Source organism: Leguminivora glycinivorella, chromosome 1 (assembly GCF_023078275.1).
Source record: "Leguminivora glycinivorella isolate SPB_JAAS2020 chromosome 1, LegGlyc_1.1, whole genome shotgun sequence".
NCBI lineage: Eukaryota > Metazoa > Arthropoda > Insecta > Lepidoptera > Tortricidae > Leguminivora > Leguminivora glycinivorella.
The window spans coordinates 9115007-9133975 of NC_062971.1; the positions used below are offsets into that span (position 1 = coordinate 9115007).

Sequence of the window (18969 nt, forward strand, 5' to 3'; positions counted from 1 at the left end):
AAGATAGCGTATCTTAAAGTTTCTCAAGAATTCGAAGAAATGACTGCGGTATTTAATTTACCTTCGCGAGAAGCAAGTTGATCTCGAGTTCGACGAATCTCTTCCCGGGGCACATTCGGCGGCCGCGTCCGAACGGCGCCACCAACGCGGATGCATGCGGCTCGCGCACGGTCAACCACCGCTCCGGGAGGTACTCGGTTGCGCGCCAGAAGTTCTCTTCTCGACGGCACGCCGCACCAGTATGTGCTAGCACGAACGTCTGGAAAGTGAGTGTTCTTTATCATTCTGAATAGAGTTTTCGGCGAGCAGCAGTGACAACTCTCCGTACAGATCTCATTACCAAAACGACTTATCTATAAATAGTAGTCGCATTTAACTCCTCACCCCAGCAGGTATCGTATGTCCATCTACAGTAACAGGCGCATCTAGAAGCCTGGCCAGAAAGGGCGCTGTCGGCAGCAGCCTGAAGCTCTCGTTGACAGCCGCCCTCACGGAGGGCGCCGCGGACAACTGCTCGACGTGCAGCTCTTCAGAAGACGGTAGCTCCGACCGGATCTTTTGCTGCCAGTCCGGACGCCGGCTTAGCAGGTACAACAGGAAGACTAGACTGTTTGCCAACTGCAAATAATTATAAAAGAATATCAAATGTCAAATTGTCATGCGACGTAGGTAGGTACGGCAATGTGGAAATTCAAAAGGTACATTTTTCGAAATGCAAAGACATTCCTATAAGCCATGCATAAGTAAGAAGCTAGGTTAATTTAAGAGTCGGTTTCGTGTAAAGGAAATCATACGAACTTTAAATTGAAAACAAACTTGCAACTCTTGAAAGCGAAACCTTGTACCGAGTTGATTTGTTAGGTAAAAGTTTGTCTGGGTTACCTACATAAATCCTAAGTACTTACGTAACTCTTCCTCCCTTGTTCTTACTACTCACATACTCGTATTAGGTATAATTCTGGTATATTGTTTATCTCGCTTGGTACTATGGTGGTTGGGCTAAGAGTGTCACCATTTTTCCTCCCGTGGCTGTCGTCGAAGTTAACTTTGGGCTTGGGTTTCTTTCAAACCGTTAATGGCTAATAAGAGTGGAACTGAATCGTGAGTAGTTCATATGCTCTGCCTATCCCTTTTATAAATACAGACCTGAATGTATGTTGTTTATTGTTTAGGTTACGGGGTTGAACAGTAATAGGTTGGTCACCAACCTATTACTGTTCAACCGTTGGTGGTTGAACAAGGTACTTATTGTGAAAGATCTTCTGCATGCGAGGCACGCAAGCGCTACTCCGTATCCATCAGCTTTAACGCGCAACCAGTCAGTTCACTTTATGAATGACTTACGGTCTCAATCCCTGCAGTGATGAAATCGATGACTGCAGCCTTCTTGTCGCGCATGTCTAGCGCGGGGTTGGACAGTATCTTGAGAAAGATTTCCTGCATGCCGTTGTCTTGCGCGGCGGTGCGCGAGCGCTGCTTCGCTTCCTCCATCAGCTCCGACACTATCCTGCCAGATGAAGGATCACTGTTTATTAAATCTTATATCATATCGTGGCTTCGTAACGTAACCTCCTGTAGGTCTGCTAAAGCTTAACCCTTAAATGCATAGTGATGTATATATGCATCATGCATTTTTGACTATAGACAGCATGTCAAAGTTTAAATTTGAATAAATCTTTGTCAAGGTCATGCATTTAAGGGTTAAACTTCTTCATCCCCATTTTGATTGTTGTTACCAAAAAATCTGACATTTTGCGATAATATTACAATGACTTAAAAGATCGCTCTTTTGTGATAAGACGAAGCGTAGACTTCTAGTTCTTGTTAAGTCTCGAATAAGACTACCCTAGCAATTCCCGTCAACTTTGTACAATGCCACGTCATCAAATTTTAATTGATCCTATTTTGTTACCAACATTTAGTAATATAATTCGACTTTCGTAAGATATATACAGGATAATTGTTATAATTAAGAAAATATAGATACTAGAACCTTAATGACGAAATAAAACTTAATAAAATCTCAATTCATTAACAAAATCTTGGTAACAAAATAGGAATTAATAAAAACAAATTTAACTTTTCTCTTAATTTTTGTACAAACTTTTCGAGAACTGCTGACCCACATACCTAACCTAGTTCTATGTTTAAAAAAATGTGTGTTGACTCACGTGTGTATGGTTTCCTCGCTCCTAACGAAGGTCCTATAAAGACTGGTCGGTGCGAACTTCCATAAGGGCGCGCCGTAGTAAGAGTCCCGCTGAGCGCGGAAGTGAGCTTTCACCGCGGAGGCCAGGGCGGACGCGCGGCCGGACATCCAGCGCTCCAGGAAACCGAGCCGCGTACCCAGCATTAGGCCGCAAACGGCTGGAAAATATACAAATATTCATAAACTACTGAAACAGGAGTCAGGAATAGGCCAATGTGAAAACATGCTTGAAATTATAGTGACTGTGCTACCCACTGATCACGTGTGTCCCGCCCTTGTACGAATCATCCAAATAGTCAAACTTAGAACTAGAACGGTTTGTACTCGTATTTTAGGCTCTACGATTAAGTAAAGCGTAATAATTCCCCGTAAAATTCGACATACATACTTTCTATGGTAACGAGTACATAACATTCTCAGTCGGCTACAAATGCAATATACAATGATGTGGGTGCACATTAAACTAATGCCATTCCTGTGCTATCTGACCCACTTCGCGGGTCTTATCTTGAGAAACGTCATATTATACCCGTCATTACAATGCAGCGCCTTCGACGCTGGGCCATTAGGTCTGGACTGACAACGTCATTGTCCGATAAAGACAATGCATTTCACTTTACTACGAAAGAAAATTGGAACGGAAGTTATGGAACATTGCATCGTGTGTGCTGAGAGTCCGGGTGCGGTTTTCATTGAGTCCGTGTGAGAGTGAGATGTGCATAATTTCGTCAATCGTAGGCTTTTATCCTTATCGTAAAGGACAGCATGATGTGATGACCAACAGCTGTCTGTATAATATTGCAAGCTCGAATCTCTAAATTTAACTTACTTTCGTTTGCAATATTTAACTTTCGCCTCACGTTGCACAATATACTATAAACAATTATGGATATTTATTGGGAAATTCCTGATCTTAAAGTGTACTCGTAAAGCTGTAATATGTATGTAACTCATACTCATTACTTAACTATCTTATGTCTGCATTTGTAGACTGCAATTAAAATCTCATAACGTGTTCATAACCGAACTATTGGTGTGCGTGTGGATTGAGTGAGCACCTTCCGAAAATAAAAAAAATATGCTGATCATTTAGTAAAAGTTCTAAAACAATTGTAAAACGAATCTCTGAATTTGTAAAAAGATAAATCAAAAGATACAGTCATTACCATGTGCTCACTCAGTTCTCACAAACTACCAACGAAAACAGTGAATGTATTCATTTAACATATAATATTTATATACTACTTACCTCGGTAGGTATAAAACTTACCTCGCATACGCTGAAAATATGGGAACGGATCATTAACAAACGTATCACAGCGCTCATCAGGATATCTCCAAGTCAGTTTGGGTTCACTGCTTCCAAATCCACCACCGACGCCATACAAGCGATCAGAATCTTGATGGAAAAGCATAAAATCAATAAAGTAGACCTACATCTAGCATTCATCGACCTTGAAAAGGCGTTTGACCGCGTGCCACGTAAACTTGTATGGCAAGCACTTCGAGCCCAAAACGTACCGGAATACTACATCCAGATTATTCAGGACATGTACTACGGTGCTACCACAAAAGTTCGAAGCCTGGCGGGTCTAAGCAAAGCTTTTGAGGTTAAAGTAGGCGTCCACCAGGGTTCTGCGCTGAGCCCTTTACTTTTTAATCTGGTGATGGATTACCTCACTAAGGACATACCGGCACCGTTACCATGGACCATGCTGTATGCAGACGATGTTGTACTAGCCGCAAATACTGCACAACATCTGCAGGAACTCCTCAATATGTGGACACAGTCCCTGGAAAAGTACGGCCTACGTGTTAGTAGGAGCAAAACCGAACACATGCAATGCTCCTTCAGTGGAAACACAAAGCAAGACACAATACACATCGGTACAACACCCATACCAACAGTGAGGAAGTTCAAATATCTGGGCTCCATGCTAACACCAGATGCAAACGTGGATGACGACGTCACACATCGCATAAGTGTCGCGTGGCAAAAATGGAGAACGCTGACAGGAGTACTGTGTGATCATCGTATGCCCGTAAAGGTGAAAGGCAAAGTGTACAAAACTGCAGTTCGCCCAGCCCTACTGTACGGATCCGAATGCTGGACAGTCAAGAAAATCCACGAACATAAGGTCCACGTCAATGAGATGAAGATGTTGAGATGGGCGGGAGGTGTGACTCGGCTCGATAAAGTGCGCAACGAATATATAAGAGGCAGCTTTAAAGTCGCACCAATCGCCCAGAAACTCACAGAGAACCGTCTCAGGTGGTACGGACATATCAAAAGACGCAGTGAGGACCATGTGGTTCAGATTGCACTAGGTTTGCCTGAGCGGAAAAGAGGTGGAGGCCGCCCGCCACTAACCTGGTGGTCAAAAATACAAAGAGACCTCAAGGAAGCCCATTTGCCTGAAAAGACAATCCAGGACAGAGTATCCTGGCGCAGACGAGTGAGGAGACCCGACCCCAAATAATGGGAAAAGGGTAGGACAAAGAAGAAGATAATATTTATATACTAACATTTAGTAAAAAATATGCCAACTTACCTCTATAAATTTTAGATCACCTAGTGACGTATTTAATTTTTTACAAATAGTTACTTATGCTCACTCAATCCTCACACTTTTGAAAAGCCGAATTTTGATGAAAAATATAAGATTTAGACCGCTATTATATGTGTATATTGTGTATAGTTTAGTAAAAGTGAAATGGGAATTTGTAAAATACAAAACGAACCACTAACGTGTCAGGTTTTTTTATAATAAATTTTTGTAAGTGCTCACTCAGTCCACACGTTTTGAGAAAGTTAAAAATGTAAATATCTTAAGATTTGTAGCACCACAGACACTCGAAAGTACTTCAACATTTAGTAAAAATTTTTACTAAATATCCACCATCTAATACCATCATTTTGTTGTGATACCTAAATCACAACAAAATGTATCGTTTCCACGCAACGACAACAAACACTTGTCTTTGTCGCTTGGCATAAGGACGTTTTGACAGTTTTTTCTTTTTGTACGTGTGTACGGTTTAGACAAACTGAGACTAAGCTTGTACACACTTAATTTGTTTTTAACTACATTAAAGTCTCTTAGGCTTTAGGCTATATATAGGTACAGATTACCTATTGGCCTTAAACCTTCCGCCATTTGTACCTACATTTTTATATTATTTCGTGCAAATAAGTTTTAATCGATAGCACAGAATATATAATAGTACAAGTACAGAAGGCCCACTGCTTTGATGTTCACGAAATGCCGCGTTTCAAATGCCTACAAAATTGTAACAAAGAAACGAGCCGCACGTGCGCAGCGTCGGACGATAGGGTTGGCTATGGATTAAAACGAATTATTAATAATACTCAGATGAAATGTTATGCTATTATATTCCAGTTTTAGGTACTGTGTTTTCTAGGTATATGTACAATATTTATATATTTTTGTTTAAGTCCCAACATCACAAGCCTTATTGAACTTTTCCTTGGGACTTAATCAATAGTAGATCTGTGTATGATTGTCCTATTTTATTCATGATGTCTGATGATGTTTATCTAAGCGCCATTAGCCATTCACACGCGGACATCGCATATAAAACTTAAAAAAAAAACTCGCGACGTAAAGTAACAACAGAAAGTGCGAACGTGCGTTTTGTGATAACGCGCGCTACCCTGATTAGGCCGCGAACTCGCGGCCGCCGGCATGTACTTGTAGCGCGGCGATAGAATCGCGGAGTGAGTTGCCCCTGTCGATAGCTAAATAATAATTAACAGTTACTTAGATATAGGTAGGTCATAGATCCTTCATTGTAACAATAATTTTTAAGAAAAAAAAACCGCCGCCTTTGGGGTTCTGGTGAAAGCTACTTGCGAATGTTGGATTATGTAGAAATGTGTAGGTATTTTTTAAAACTGCTTTTAATACTTTAATTATTTGATGACAACACAAATGAATATACGTATACCGTTAAGGTTTGAAGAGTTTCCTCAATATCTCATGAATCCAATTACAAGAAATCGAAGCTTGACAAAATTTTGACCTGAAAACTCAATATTCTTAACAAACATAACTAAATAAATGTCACTGTTCTGAACTTAAATGCATGCTTTTCTTACAAAAATACCAAAGTCACTATAAGTGTGCCGTTCAGATTTAAGGATTTCCGTTCTGATCTTCATCAGCAGTTCCACTGCACCAAATGTTACTGTTCTGGACGTAAGTGCATGATGTTCTTATAAAAATACCAAAGTCACTATAAGTGTGCCGTTCAGATTTGAGGAGTTCAGTTCTGACCATCATCAGCAGTTCCACTGCACCAAATGTCACTGTTCTGGACGTAAGTGCATGCTGTTCTTATAAAAATACCAAAGTCACTATAAGTGTGCCGTTCAGATTTGAGGAGTTCGGATCTGACCATCATCAGCAGTTCCACTGCACCAAATGTCACTGTTCTGTACGTAAGTGCATGCTGTTCTTATAAAAATACCAAAGACACTATAAGCGTGCCGTTCAGATTTGAGGAGTTCGGTTCTGACCATCATCAGCAGTTCCACTGCACCAAATGTCACTGTTCCGTACGTAAATGCATGCTGTTCCTTAAAAAAAAAAAATCACCATATGTGTGCCTTTCAGATTTGAGGAGTTCCCTCGATTTCTCCAAGATCCCATCATCAGAACTGGGTTCTGAGAAAAATGGGACCAATTTGTATGCATATACATTCAATCAAAAAAAAATTTTCAAAATTGGTTCAGTAACGACGGAGATATCGTGGAACAAACATTAAAAAAAAACATACAGACCAATTGAGAACCACCTTCCTTGAGAGATTTGAGGCGGCGGTTAAAAATGATCTATATACGTGTCTACTTGAAACTTTCCCGATTAGGATGGTTATTGTTTACCACAGCGGTGGGCCATGATGAAGTATTCACAACCTAGACCTTGAATTCTGAATGAGGTAATCAAAATTTATTGGTATTATATTAAGAAGTCCTAATTCGGCGTCGACATCGCACCCACGGTCGCTGCGTGGGGCTTTATAAGTAACGCCGCAGGTAGAACCGCGAAAGGCATATTTCTTATCCCGAAATAAAAGACTAACCACTTTGCCCCAGACTACTCCAATACTGATTTATAACCTAACCGGCTCCCCATCCATAATATATGCAAATTGCTCTTTAACCTAAAAATAAAGTATAGTGAGGAATTGTAATGTAACCCATCTTTTCGTCTTGATCAGACCTGAACATGAAAGTATCGCTCGCGCTTAAAAAAATTGAGTCTGTCGGAAGATAATAAATCAAACTGGTAGGTAAGTAGATGCTTACATTCCAAGCCCATCCTATTGGTGAGCTGGTCAAAGCCGTTGACCGTGCCGTCGGCGTGCCTACAAGCCTGCAGGAGATCGAGGAAGTCATCGCAGATGTGGTTTAGTTCAGGGATAAACCCCTGCATTGTGTGCGGGCTCGTCAGCTCGGCCGTCAGGTGACGCCGCAGGTGGTACCACTTCTCTCCTTGCCTGAAATAAGGTTATTTCTTTATTACAACACGGACTTTGAAAAATCGTAGTAGTAGCACATGCTGCGCGACAGCAAAATATTTTTATTCTTTAAGTACATTACATACATAAACGTAGGCCTGTATTCCCAAAAGGGAAAGCAAAGCTCATGAAACTGCTGGAGTTTTAATACTGCTTTTAGCAATTAATGGTTGGAAGGAAACGAAATTGTGATATTACAGTGACACCAGTCTCTGGCCGGCCAATCTCACCAATTTAATTTATTTGTAGGAAAGGCGGTGGTGATATTCTTGACCGGTCACCACAGGAACCGTTTAGGCACTGGTCCCACCGCGAGCTAGTAAAGTAAGCTATGAGCTATCGGCTATAAAAACGAACAAAAGATAATCACTCCCGTGCAAATCAAAGAGACACGGCGATTTCGATAGCTCACCGCTGGGCGAGTAACTATAAACATCGCCGTGTCTCTTTTATTTGCACGGGAGTGCTTATCTTTTGTTCGTTTTTATAGCCGGTAGCTCATAGCTTACTAGCTTGTGGTGGGACCAGTGCCTTAAGGGCTTGGGGGATTCTTTCAGTTTAGGTACTATTAAAGTTGTTCACTAGTATGCTTGTTATGTTGGATGCCTACAAAATATTCACAATTTCGCATAAATTATCTCATCTCATTAAATCTACCATAATGATGTTAGTCGTAGCGTACAATTTTGTATGATTTTAAATGTTTTTAATAAAGTTTTCATAACAATTTCGCACGATACTCTTGCTTGTGACCTGTCGATTGGAACTAATTAAAACACGTTCCTGCTCATTTCTAGTTTGCAACATTGTAACTTAATGGGTTTGGGCCACTTACGCCTTACGCTCTTCAGAAAAAGCTGAAATCTTTCCACTAAGTAGGTCTCATCTTGCACAAATGCAAGGGGACAGAAGTAAGCAATGTACGAGTATGCTTGAATAGTTCATCTTGTAATAGGGATGACGACTACATAAAAAAAATGGCATTCTGTTTAGTTCATCAGTTAGATCGTCCAAAAATACCGAACACATATTTTTCGCTTTTTCTAATTAATGAAAAATACAAAGATATAGAGCATCAAAGTTCCGGAGTGGGGGCTTCTGACGTCAGTTCTAAGTAAAAATTGTACCTAGGCGTGACGTCACGCAAAACTTCAACGCACTGTACCTATGTACCTACCGTCGTCATTTTTCGTTTACGAGAAAAAAGAAAAAATACGTGTCTAAAATTCTTTGATAATCTAACTGACGGACTAATTCGTTTTTAGGGTTCCGTACCAAAAAGGTACAACAGGAACCCTTATGGTGCGACTCTGTCCGTCTGTCTGTCCGTCTGTCACATTCCTAAATATCTCGAGAACTACTAATGCTATCAACTTGAAATTTGGAATAGTTGTGAACATTATAAACCTCTACAAATAGAAAGTATAATTTTTATAAATATATTAATTTTAATTGTAGAAAATGGCCAAAATGAAAGGGGGGCAAACTGTAAATTTCAAGTTACTAGGTCAAGTGGGGTATCGTTGGAAAGAGCTCAAATTGAACGTAAATAAGCTATTTTTTATAATTTTTTTGTTGAGGAAAAAAAAAGAATTTTGAAGGAAAATGTAAAAAAAAATACCGTCCCCCCCCCCTTATCTCCGAAGTTTACCAACGAAAAATTATGAAAATTTTAGTAAACATTGATTTTATGCTATATATTACAGGAAAAATATAATCGTGTTTGTACTTTGAATACTTTCTTTTAATTCAGATTTTTACTTTCAATTTACCCACCCTTGCGGATGTATATCGTACTTCAAATTAATACGAGATGTTACGTAAACCATCTTCTGTCCAATAAAGTAAAAACTGTTTAAATCGGTTAACATTATAAAGAATTATCCCTGAAAAACCAGGGCCCCGTTTCTCGAAAGGTACAAGCCTTGTATTACAAGTGCGCGAACTGTCAAATCGTATGGGTTGTCATGGAAACACACTTGTAATACAAGGCTTGATGTACCTTTCGAGAAACGGGCCACAGGTCGCGCAAATTAGTTAGCAAATTGACCGGAAGATGGCGCTATACACTATAATACTCATTAGTGCCTATACTTATGTCTTCTAGTCAAGTCATTAGAGTTATATGAAAATATGAGATTGTTTTTACTAGGTAGTTTGAAAGAAAGTTTGTACGGAACCCTCGGTGGGCGAGTCCAACTCGCACTTGGCCGGTTTTTTTTATTTTTAGTCGTCTCGCCTATTGTTATGCCGTGTTATTGTTACATTTTGATAACTTTCTTCCATAGACTGCAGGACACGGTTACAAAGTCAAAAAGGATTTTTATGCATTGTTTCAATGAAATCTATAACTCGACTCACTAACAATAATTGTAATATGGTTAAATAAAAAAACCGGCCAAGAGCGTGTCGGGCCACGCTCAGTGTAGGGTTCCGTAGTTTTCCGTACTTTTCTCAAAAACTGCTGAACCTATCAAGTTCAAAACAATTTTCCTAGAAAGTTTTTATAATGTTCTACTTTTGTGATTTTTTCATATTTTTTAATCTTACGGTTCAAAAGTTAGAGGGGGGGGGACGTACTTTTTTTTCCTTTAGGAGCGATTATTTCCGAAAATATTAATATTATCATAAAACGATCTTAGTAAACTCTTATTCATTTTTAAATACATATCCAACAATATATCACACGTTGGGGTTGGAATGAAAAAAAATATCAGCCCCCACTTCACATGTAGGGGGGGTACCTTAATAAAACATTTTTTTCCATTTTTTATTTTTGCACTTTGTTGGCGTGATTGATATACATATTGGTACCAAATTTCAGCTTTCTAGTACTAACGGTTACTGAGATTATCCGCGGACGGACGGACGGACGGACGGACGGACGGACGGACGGACGGACGGACAGACAGACATGGCGAAACTATAAGGGTTCCTAGTTGACTACGGAACCCTAAAAATATGTGCTTATAGGGGTTCACTGCGGAACCCTAATAAAAACGCGAAACTTTAAACACGCTATTCTCTAGTAGGTACTTGTAGGCATACGTGACCGGCTCTACAAAGGAGACGTCTAGTCTCACGTCTGACAAGGAACAAAATCGTTATCCTTGTTATTGGACGTGGCCGTTACTTTCAAGGTTTAAAGTACAGTCCGCCACACAACAGGAAAATACAAGAGCCCTGTAGGTTCTTAACCATGACAATCGTTTACAGAAACGAAAAGAAACGCTATGACGTCAATACCTATATTTTTGTCTATACCTAGGGGTATAACGATTTCTACATTGAATAGGCCCTTTGGTTGGCTCAAATTACCAAACTATGTTTACACTTTTTATTCTATTGGCAATTTAAAAGTAATGATAGAATAATTTTGAATTATTTGCTAATTATAATTTAGGTCTTATTGATGCTAATACACATGTAATTGATATGTTTTTTGCTCTGTATAAAAACGTCAGAAGATTAAAGTTTGTAGATGTGTTTACTAAATCTTATTTTTTTCGAGGCGGTAATTACTTAGTAAGTATGCCAACATACGCGAACTCCCGTGGCCTTCAAACGTTTGCGGAAATGGTTTAGCGAATATGACCATAAAAAACAACACCATGTCTGGCGTATCAAAGTAGGTATATCGCTATAAAAACCGATTCATTATAAATGTTGTGATCGAAAACTTCAAATGGTTTGTTAGAATGATGATGATGAGAGAAGGATGATGATAATAAAAGCTCCATTCCCGGTTTTTTAACCCTTTACCAGGCCCCAAAGAACTAGCGTGTCTTCATACGTACTGTATATACTGTTACAACCGTATTGAACGCCTTGTAAAAAACCGCCTTCAAAAATAAGCGCGTTACAAAACACGGAGAAACTAAAAAGCAAAAAATAATAAACCTTTGAATTCAGATTTCTTATCGTATTGCAATAATCTAAACATCCAAATTATAAACAAATCAATTATTTTTGCAGTCGGTACCAGACCTGTTCGTCGCCTTGCTATTGCCTGTTTGCCCCACCCAACCATACGCAGGCTGGCACCGACTCCAAAAATAATTGATTTGTTTATAATTTGGATGTTTAGATTATTGCAATACGATAAGAAATCTGAATTCAAAGGTTTATTATTTTTTGCTTTTTAGTTTCTCCGTGTTTTGTAACGCGCTTATTTTTGAAGGCGGTTTTATTTTTTGTTAAAAAGTTTATTTATTTGTTGATTTTTAGTGGTTCCTATTGATATTATACGTATCAGTCCGAATACATGTACACTAGTGAAAGAATTATCCTTTAACTCCTAACCATTGAGGAGTTGACCTTCCATCATCAGCTCAGCCACATAAAATCATTACCATCAGGCGTAAATACTGGTTTACCTTTGAAAAATACACTAAAAACATTACATGTGCCTATAACATTTGAAGAGTTCCCTCGATTTCTCCAGGATCCCATCATCAGACCTTGATTTGGTGCCAATGGGACCATCTCGGGGTTATACCCGTTCGATCAAAAAAAAAATTTTGAAAATCGGTCCACAATTCTCGGAGATATCGAGGAACATACATACAAAAAAATAAAAAAAAAAATAAAAAAAACATTCAGTCGAATTGAGAACCTCCTCCTTTTTTGAAGTCGGTTAAAAATGCATAAATTTACGAAAGTCGGAGATGTTCCTTTAAACCAGAAATAAAAATGTGGGTTACGGTTATCCCATCGCCTGGCCAAGTAACTAACTGTCATACTCGATTTTGTCTTATTATATTCTTTACCAGGCGAAGGTATGTATTCCTCCCACACCTTATATCGGTTACCGTAGTCAGGTTTTAACTCCAAACCTCCTACAAAATATTTTGCGAATCCCTGAAAATAGTATTTTATGATCTACATTCACAACACGCTTCTAAATCGCATAATATATCTTTGGCAGTCGTTTAAATTCACTTGACCAGTGATGTTAGTGGTTTGTTTACAAATCCGAACACTATACTGAATTTAAGAATAACACAAGGAGATATATCGAACCATTTTTTGGTATTTTCATGATCTTAATGATTGTCAGGTAATATAATCATATATTTTGCTAAATACTCCTGCGTCCTTGTGATATGACCAGAATTAGGATGTGGGATGACTCTATCTCATTGCCTGGCTGGAATTTGCCTGTGTGGGAACTATTATTCCCATGGCCCGATTAGATTTTGAGTCTCTTTGGTTTTTGTTATTTATTTTTAAGTATACAGGGTTTATCAAAAATACGAGTTTTCGTTTAAAGGCATTCTCGGTACGTATTTATTTTTTGTAACTATGATATATACATATATATATGTAACACAGTCTCACACCTAGACAGGCAATGGGATAAATACTTACCTCATTATTTTTTGGTTAAAAGCAACACAATTATTAAATTTTATGATACTATCTTCAAGAAGAAATTTTTCAGGGAAAGTCTTTAAAAGGAGATTTTATAGCTAGATTAGCTAGGTACATGAATTCACTCTAGGTTGAACACAAAAACAGTTTTATTACTAACGTGAGTTTTTATGACATGACAAGACAATTTACTGGGCCATGGGAAGAATAGCTCCCACACAGTTAAACTCTAATAAGGCCATGGGATAATGTCAACCCACATCCTAATTCTGGTCATACACAATAATGCGTAAATATTTAGCAATATTTACGATTACATTACCTTTCAACACTCAAAATCTACAAAATGTCAAAAAATTGTTCGACCAATGTACTTCTGTTTCATAGAAATTAAGGAAAGTGTTCGAATTTCTCCGTAGTTTCCTGAAATTAGCGTTCAAGTGAATTTAAACGACTGCCAAAGATATATTACGCGATTTAGAAGCGTGTTGTGAATGTAGATCATAAAATACTATTTTCAGGGATTCACAAAATATTTTGTAGGAGGTTTGGAGTTAAAACCTGACTACGGTAACCGATATAAGGTGTGGGAGGAATACATACCTTCGCCTGGTAAAGGGTTAAACTAGTTCCGCATGAATGGGTAACCGACAGAGTTGTTTTAAATAGGTACTCGAAGAATCATAATATTCCTAACAATTTGACCAATCTCATTGACTGATATTATTAATAAAAATAAGTGATTCGGCAACAGGTGGGTTACACGCGTTTCACATAAATATTCAAATATTGGTTGGATGACATCAATCCGCGAGTAATCAACCCGCGACCACTCAACTGGCCATACAAAAACAAATACAAAAAATACTTACGAAGTATTGTTGCTAGTTTTATACCGGTTATGGGATAGGATAGCATTGACCGAATAAATAAAATAACCTGATAAAAGACGTTACCTACAGTTATATACCTCATATGAGAAATTATGCGTAAAAGGTATATGAGAAATTATTTAATTAGTAGGTAATCAACGTAACGTGGCCTACTTTTAAGGTAGGTATCAAATAACATTTTATATACTTACAAGTACGTTTTTATAAAACTATTGTTATTATCGTACTTGACACTATTCAAAATGTGAAGTTTTGTTTGTACCTACCTATATTTAATCTTGCTGGATGTATATCTGGACAAATGTTTTTTTTTTTTTCGGTAGGACGGATCTACAAATGATATGATGCAATAGCAATTAAAACTTCATCATTAATGTAAACATGTTCCGAATTTCAGTACCTATACCTATTCACGGACATGCCCGTAATAATAGATTCGAATTTAATTATCTAACATGGCCCAGTATGATCATCATGCATGTGCTCGTTTTTGTGCATCACATAATATATGCCTACGATCAAACTTTACATTACACCCCTTTTGAGAATAGAGGCGTTAATTTATGTATGTGTAAGCACTTAAGACGGAGAGAAAACTTACTCATTAACGAGTCCAGTGGAGGCGTATCTGTCCGGGCGGCTCCTGCGGTAGACCTGGACGATCTCGGTGGGGGGACGGTAGGGGCGGCGCGCCGGGGTGCGCAGCACGGCCTCCAGCGCCGCCCGCTCGGCGATGGACACCAGCGCCGCGCCCCCGGGAGCGGTCTCCGCGAACACCGGCCCGTAGCGCCTGAACATGTCTGCGTGCAAATATCTCTCACTGTCACAGCGAGGGGGCCTTGACGATACTTAATTTACGAACAATTTCTTTACTTTACAAATGAGATATCGGTCCATCAACGAGTCTTTGTTGTTAGGTAATTGCGCATACACAGTGCTGTACTTGTTCATGCTGAACATCGAGCATAATGCCTTATACAAATGAGATATAGGCACTTGGTCCTGCAGTTTACTCGTCAGTTACCCTGACTCCTGAAGGCCCTGACCGTGCAGTCTTGTAGAGGTGTAGCGTTGGCAAATGTTTTTTACAAATTAATGTAACAGAAGATAACAAAGAATACAAACATAACATATGAATGTGAAAAATTTAAAAGCTTTTGTCAAGCTTTTTGTGCTTTGTGTGATGCTTTGAATCTGTTATCCAAAACGTAAACTTCATGTTAGTCTTGTTTTTGAAACTAAATTTAGGGATGCACTAGTCAGTCATGCGCGGATCCAGGGGGGGGTCATGACCCCCCCTGGAGCCTAAGTAGGCCATACAAATAGACCACGTGACACCCCCCCCCCTGGGGCCCTGGGCCTTTACCACGTGACCCCCCCCTGGGCACGAAGCTGGATCCGCGCTTGTAGTCAGTGCTCAAGCATACCAAGGATTAATTCTCAATAGTCTTATCTCTAATTTGCATCACAACCTGAATAGGTATGTAGTAAGAAAGCGATTTCCTACTACTTAATCTCGATATTGGCATGAAACATGGGTGGTCGGGCGTTAACAATGAAACTCACCTTCGTAAGCTTCATGTAGCTTATTCATCTTGTACCGGCTCCAGTAGAGCCAGCGCGTGCCAATGAGCGGCAGCGCCGGCGGGCCCGGCAGCCGCGGCCGGCCCTCGCGCGTAGCCAGCGCCGTCGCCGCCACCACCAGCGCGATCACCGCCAGCACCAGCGTCGGCACCCCGGACCAATCGAACAGGGGCGGGGAGGTGCTCTGCGGAATAATGTTCCCGTTATTTGATATACTTCAAACATTGTGCCGACTTTAAACATAATCTCAATGGAATGGACAGGGTCAGGGTCAGGGTCTTGCTCTGATCACCACTCCTTAATTACTTAGCTATCAGATTCGGAGGTTTGCACTTCGAACTTGCGCTATGTACCAGATGATCACGTGCTTGAATTGTGACATCGGTTTAAGTCAACAATAATGATAGCATATATACCTTTGTAACAGAACAAGCGTCTATGACGAAGAAATGGACTCGTTATTACATATAAAACTTACGGCGAATCAGCTTTTCCTTGACCAACTTTTTCGGTGCATATTTCCTTCGGGATTATTTGAAATTGGAATGCTGAAACAAGTTTACCTAAGCAACAAAAAAATCTATCAGTTGATTGTCAAAAATTGTTGTGAAAAAGTGTACATGAATTTTTAGTGATGATATTGTGTTGTTGTAATATTTTGTGTTTGTGTGTTAATATGGACTAGTGAAAAAGAAAATTAACTCCCCTCCGACCGCCGAAATAACGCACTCGTAAGTGGTTACGGGCCCAGCGCCCGGAGAATAAAGATTAAAATGGAGTTGTCAAAAATTTCGATCAACAAATTAGACAACCACAATTGGGTTTCATGGAAGTACCGTATGCTAGCACTGCTCCGCGGTCATGGACTCATGGATATTGTGGAAGGCAACACTGTGGTGTATTACATGTGTGCGTGCACACGCACACAGACGCGACTTTTTTTATCTCTGGGCCTTAAATTTGGTCTAGTAACTTTAGGATGTGGCGGTTGCAACTGCGCGTCGGCGCTGCCGGCGGGGGCAGGCGCCTCCTCCGCGGCAGGTGCAGCCGCGTCCTCCGCGACCTCCGCGGACGGCGCGGGCGACCCCTCGTCCTCCCCAGAGAGCCACGTGTCGTACTCCTCCGCCTCATCGTTCACTACATCCTGCGGCTGTACGTCCGCCTGTACGGGACTCTCGGCCCGGGGGGAAGGGGGCGGAGGGGGCGCGCACGCCGCGGGGGGTGCGGGGGCCACCGAAATTTCCGGTGGCGCAACCGGTGGTGACCACGGGTCCTCATTATCATCTCTAACATTGTCGTTTGCATTAATGTCATCAAATTTATTACCAGTAAACTTGAGAATTTGATCTACATGGCGTCTACATACAGTATTTTTAGCATGCACGTAAATCAGAAACATTCGGTTGCCAATTTTATTTTTAATAGTGCCTAAAATCCAAATCTCTTTTTTTTCAGCAAACCATTTGACCCATACCCGATCTCCGACAATAAATTTTCTACAATCGTTTTTATCGCTTTTATCGACATTACTATCTATGGTTACATTAACATCTGGTATTACAAGATCTAACCTTGACCTCAAATTACGGCCCATCATTAAACTCGCTGGAGTTTGACCTGTCGCACAATGAGGAGTATTACGGTATTCGAATAATAACCCCATTAGTTTTTCCTCGACTTTTGACTTGTCCACGTTAACTATGCACTTAATCATCTTTTTACACGTCTTCACCGAGTTCTCTGCCTGGCCGTTACTGGCCGGATGATAAACTGGAGAAGTGACGTAACGAATGCCATTCATTGTACAGAATAAATTAAACTCGGCTGAATTAATTTTAATGTCATTGTCGGACACAATGACATTCGGTACGCCATATCTAGAAAATATTTCCTTAAGTTTACATATCAGCGCTCGAGTGGTAGTACCTTTGTCCATTAATAAACATTCTAACCATTTACTGTATGCGTCTATGACAATTAAGTAAACCTTCTGATGAATAGACATGTAATCGATGTGCACCCGGTACCACGCAGAGGGGGGACGCGGCCAGGGCGCGGGAGCGGCGCGGGGCGGCGCGGCGCGCACGGCCACGCACGCGGCGCACGAGCCGATCCAGCGCTCGATATCACTATCAATGTTAGGCCACCACATTTTACCGCGCGCGACGCTTTTCGTCTTAACAATACCTAAATGACCGGTGTGTAGTTCGCGTAACAGCTGCTCTCTAAATACAGTCGGAATAACCACCCGGTGGCCGCGAAAGAGTATACCTCCATCTATTTGTAAGTCAGCCTTGCACCTAAAATAAGGTAAAATAAATGCACAATTAATCTTTCGCGGCCATCCGAGACACATATATTTAAAAACCTTTTTTAGTGTTGGATCATCTCCGGTAGCTTGCCTTATTTTATCAGCTGTCACGGGAGTCACACTTTCGTCTAAAAAATTTAAATAAGCTACATCGTCGTGGTCGTCATAATTTTCATCATTGTCCATGATTGGCAAGGGCGCACGAGAAAAATAATCAGCTACGAGATTATTTGCGCTACTTATATACTGTACCTTATAATTATACGCCGATAAAATAATAGCGTGGCGTTGAAGCCGGGATGCAGTCATGACAGGAATGCCACTACTTTTGCCAAAAATGGACAACAAAGGTCTATGGTCCGTTTTTAAAATGAACGGATCTTGCCTACCATACAGGTACTGGTGGAACTTTTTCACACCAAAAATTATTGCCGCAGCCTCTTTCTGAAGTTGACTGTAGTTCCTCTCGCTAGCGTTGAGCGAGCGCGAGGCGAACGCGACTGGACGCTCAGTGCCGGTCGCCGGGTCCCTCTGTGCCAGCAGGGCACCTAACCCGCCCGGGCCTGCGTCCACACTCAGCACCGGCTGAGCCTCAGGGTCGAAGTGAGCCAGCACGCGCTCTGAGCCTAGCTCCCTTTTACAGCCTGGAACGCCTCCTCTTGTGAACGTCCCCACTCCCACTTCGCCTCCGCGCGGAGTAGCTCATGCAAAGGACTTAACATGTTCGATGCGTTAGGTATGAAGCTGCGGTAATAATTAACGAGTCCTAAAAAACTCTTTATCTCCGAAACATTAGTGGGTCTAGGTGCGTTATGAATAGCTTCCACCTTATTTTTAGACGTTTGTAAACCGCTTTTATTAATCACGTAACCTAAATAAGTTACATTACTAGCTAAGAAAACACATTTTTCCTTCTGTAATTTTAAACCCGCATCGCTAAACCTAGTTAAAACCTCTCGTAATCGCGCCAAATGAACCTCGTTCGTCGGTCCCGTTACACAAACGTCGTCCAACCAACAGCTGACTCCCTCGATACCTACCAACAACGACTCCA

At 40.5% G+C, this 18969-nt stretch overlaps 1 protein-coding gene across 1 annotated transcript in view; it reads right to left on the reverse strand.

Annotated features, from left to right (window-relative positions):
• The window catches only part of LOC125232729 (ecdysone 20-monooxygenase), a 48214-nt gene that overhangs the window by 2587 nt on the left and 26658 nt on the right, over positions 1-18969 (reverse strand). The window contains exons 2-8 of the mRNA XM_048138491.1: positions 15587-15788; positions 14622-14820; positions 7543-7733; positions 2172-2367; positions 1345-1507; positions 385-618; positions 62-259 (exon numbers count right to left, since the gene is read on the reverse strand). Of these exons, the coding sequence (XP_047994448.1) occupies positions 62-259; positions 385-618; positions 1345-1507; positions 2172-2367; positions 7543-7733; positions 14622-14820; positions 15587-15788 (1383 nt within the window). The remainder of the gene's footprint in view (positions 1-61; positions 260-384; positions 619-1344; positions 1508-2171; positions 2368-7542; positions 7734-14621; positions 14821-15586; positions 15789-18969) is intronic.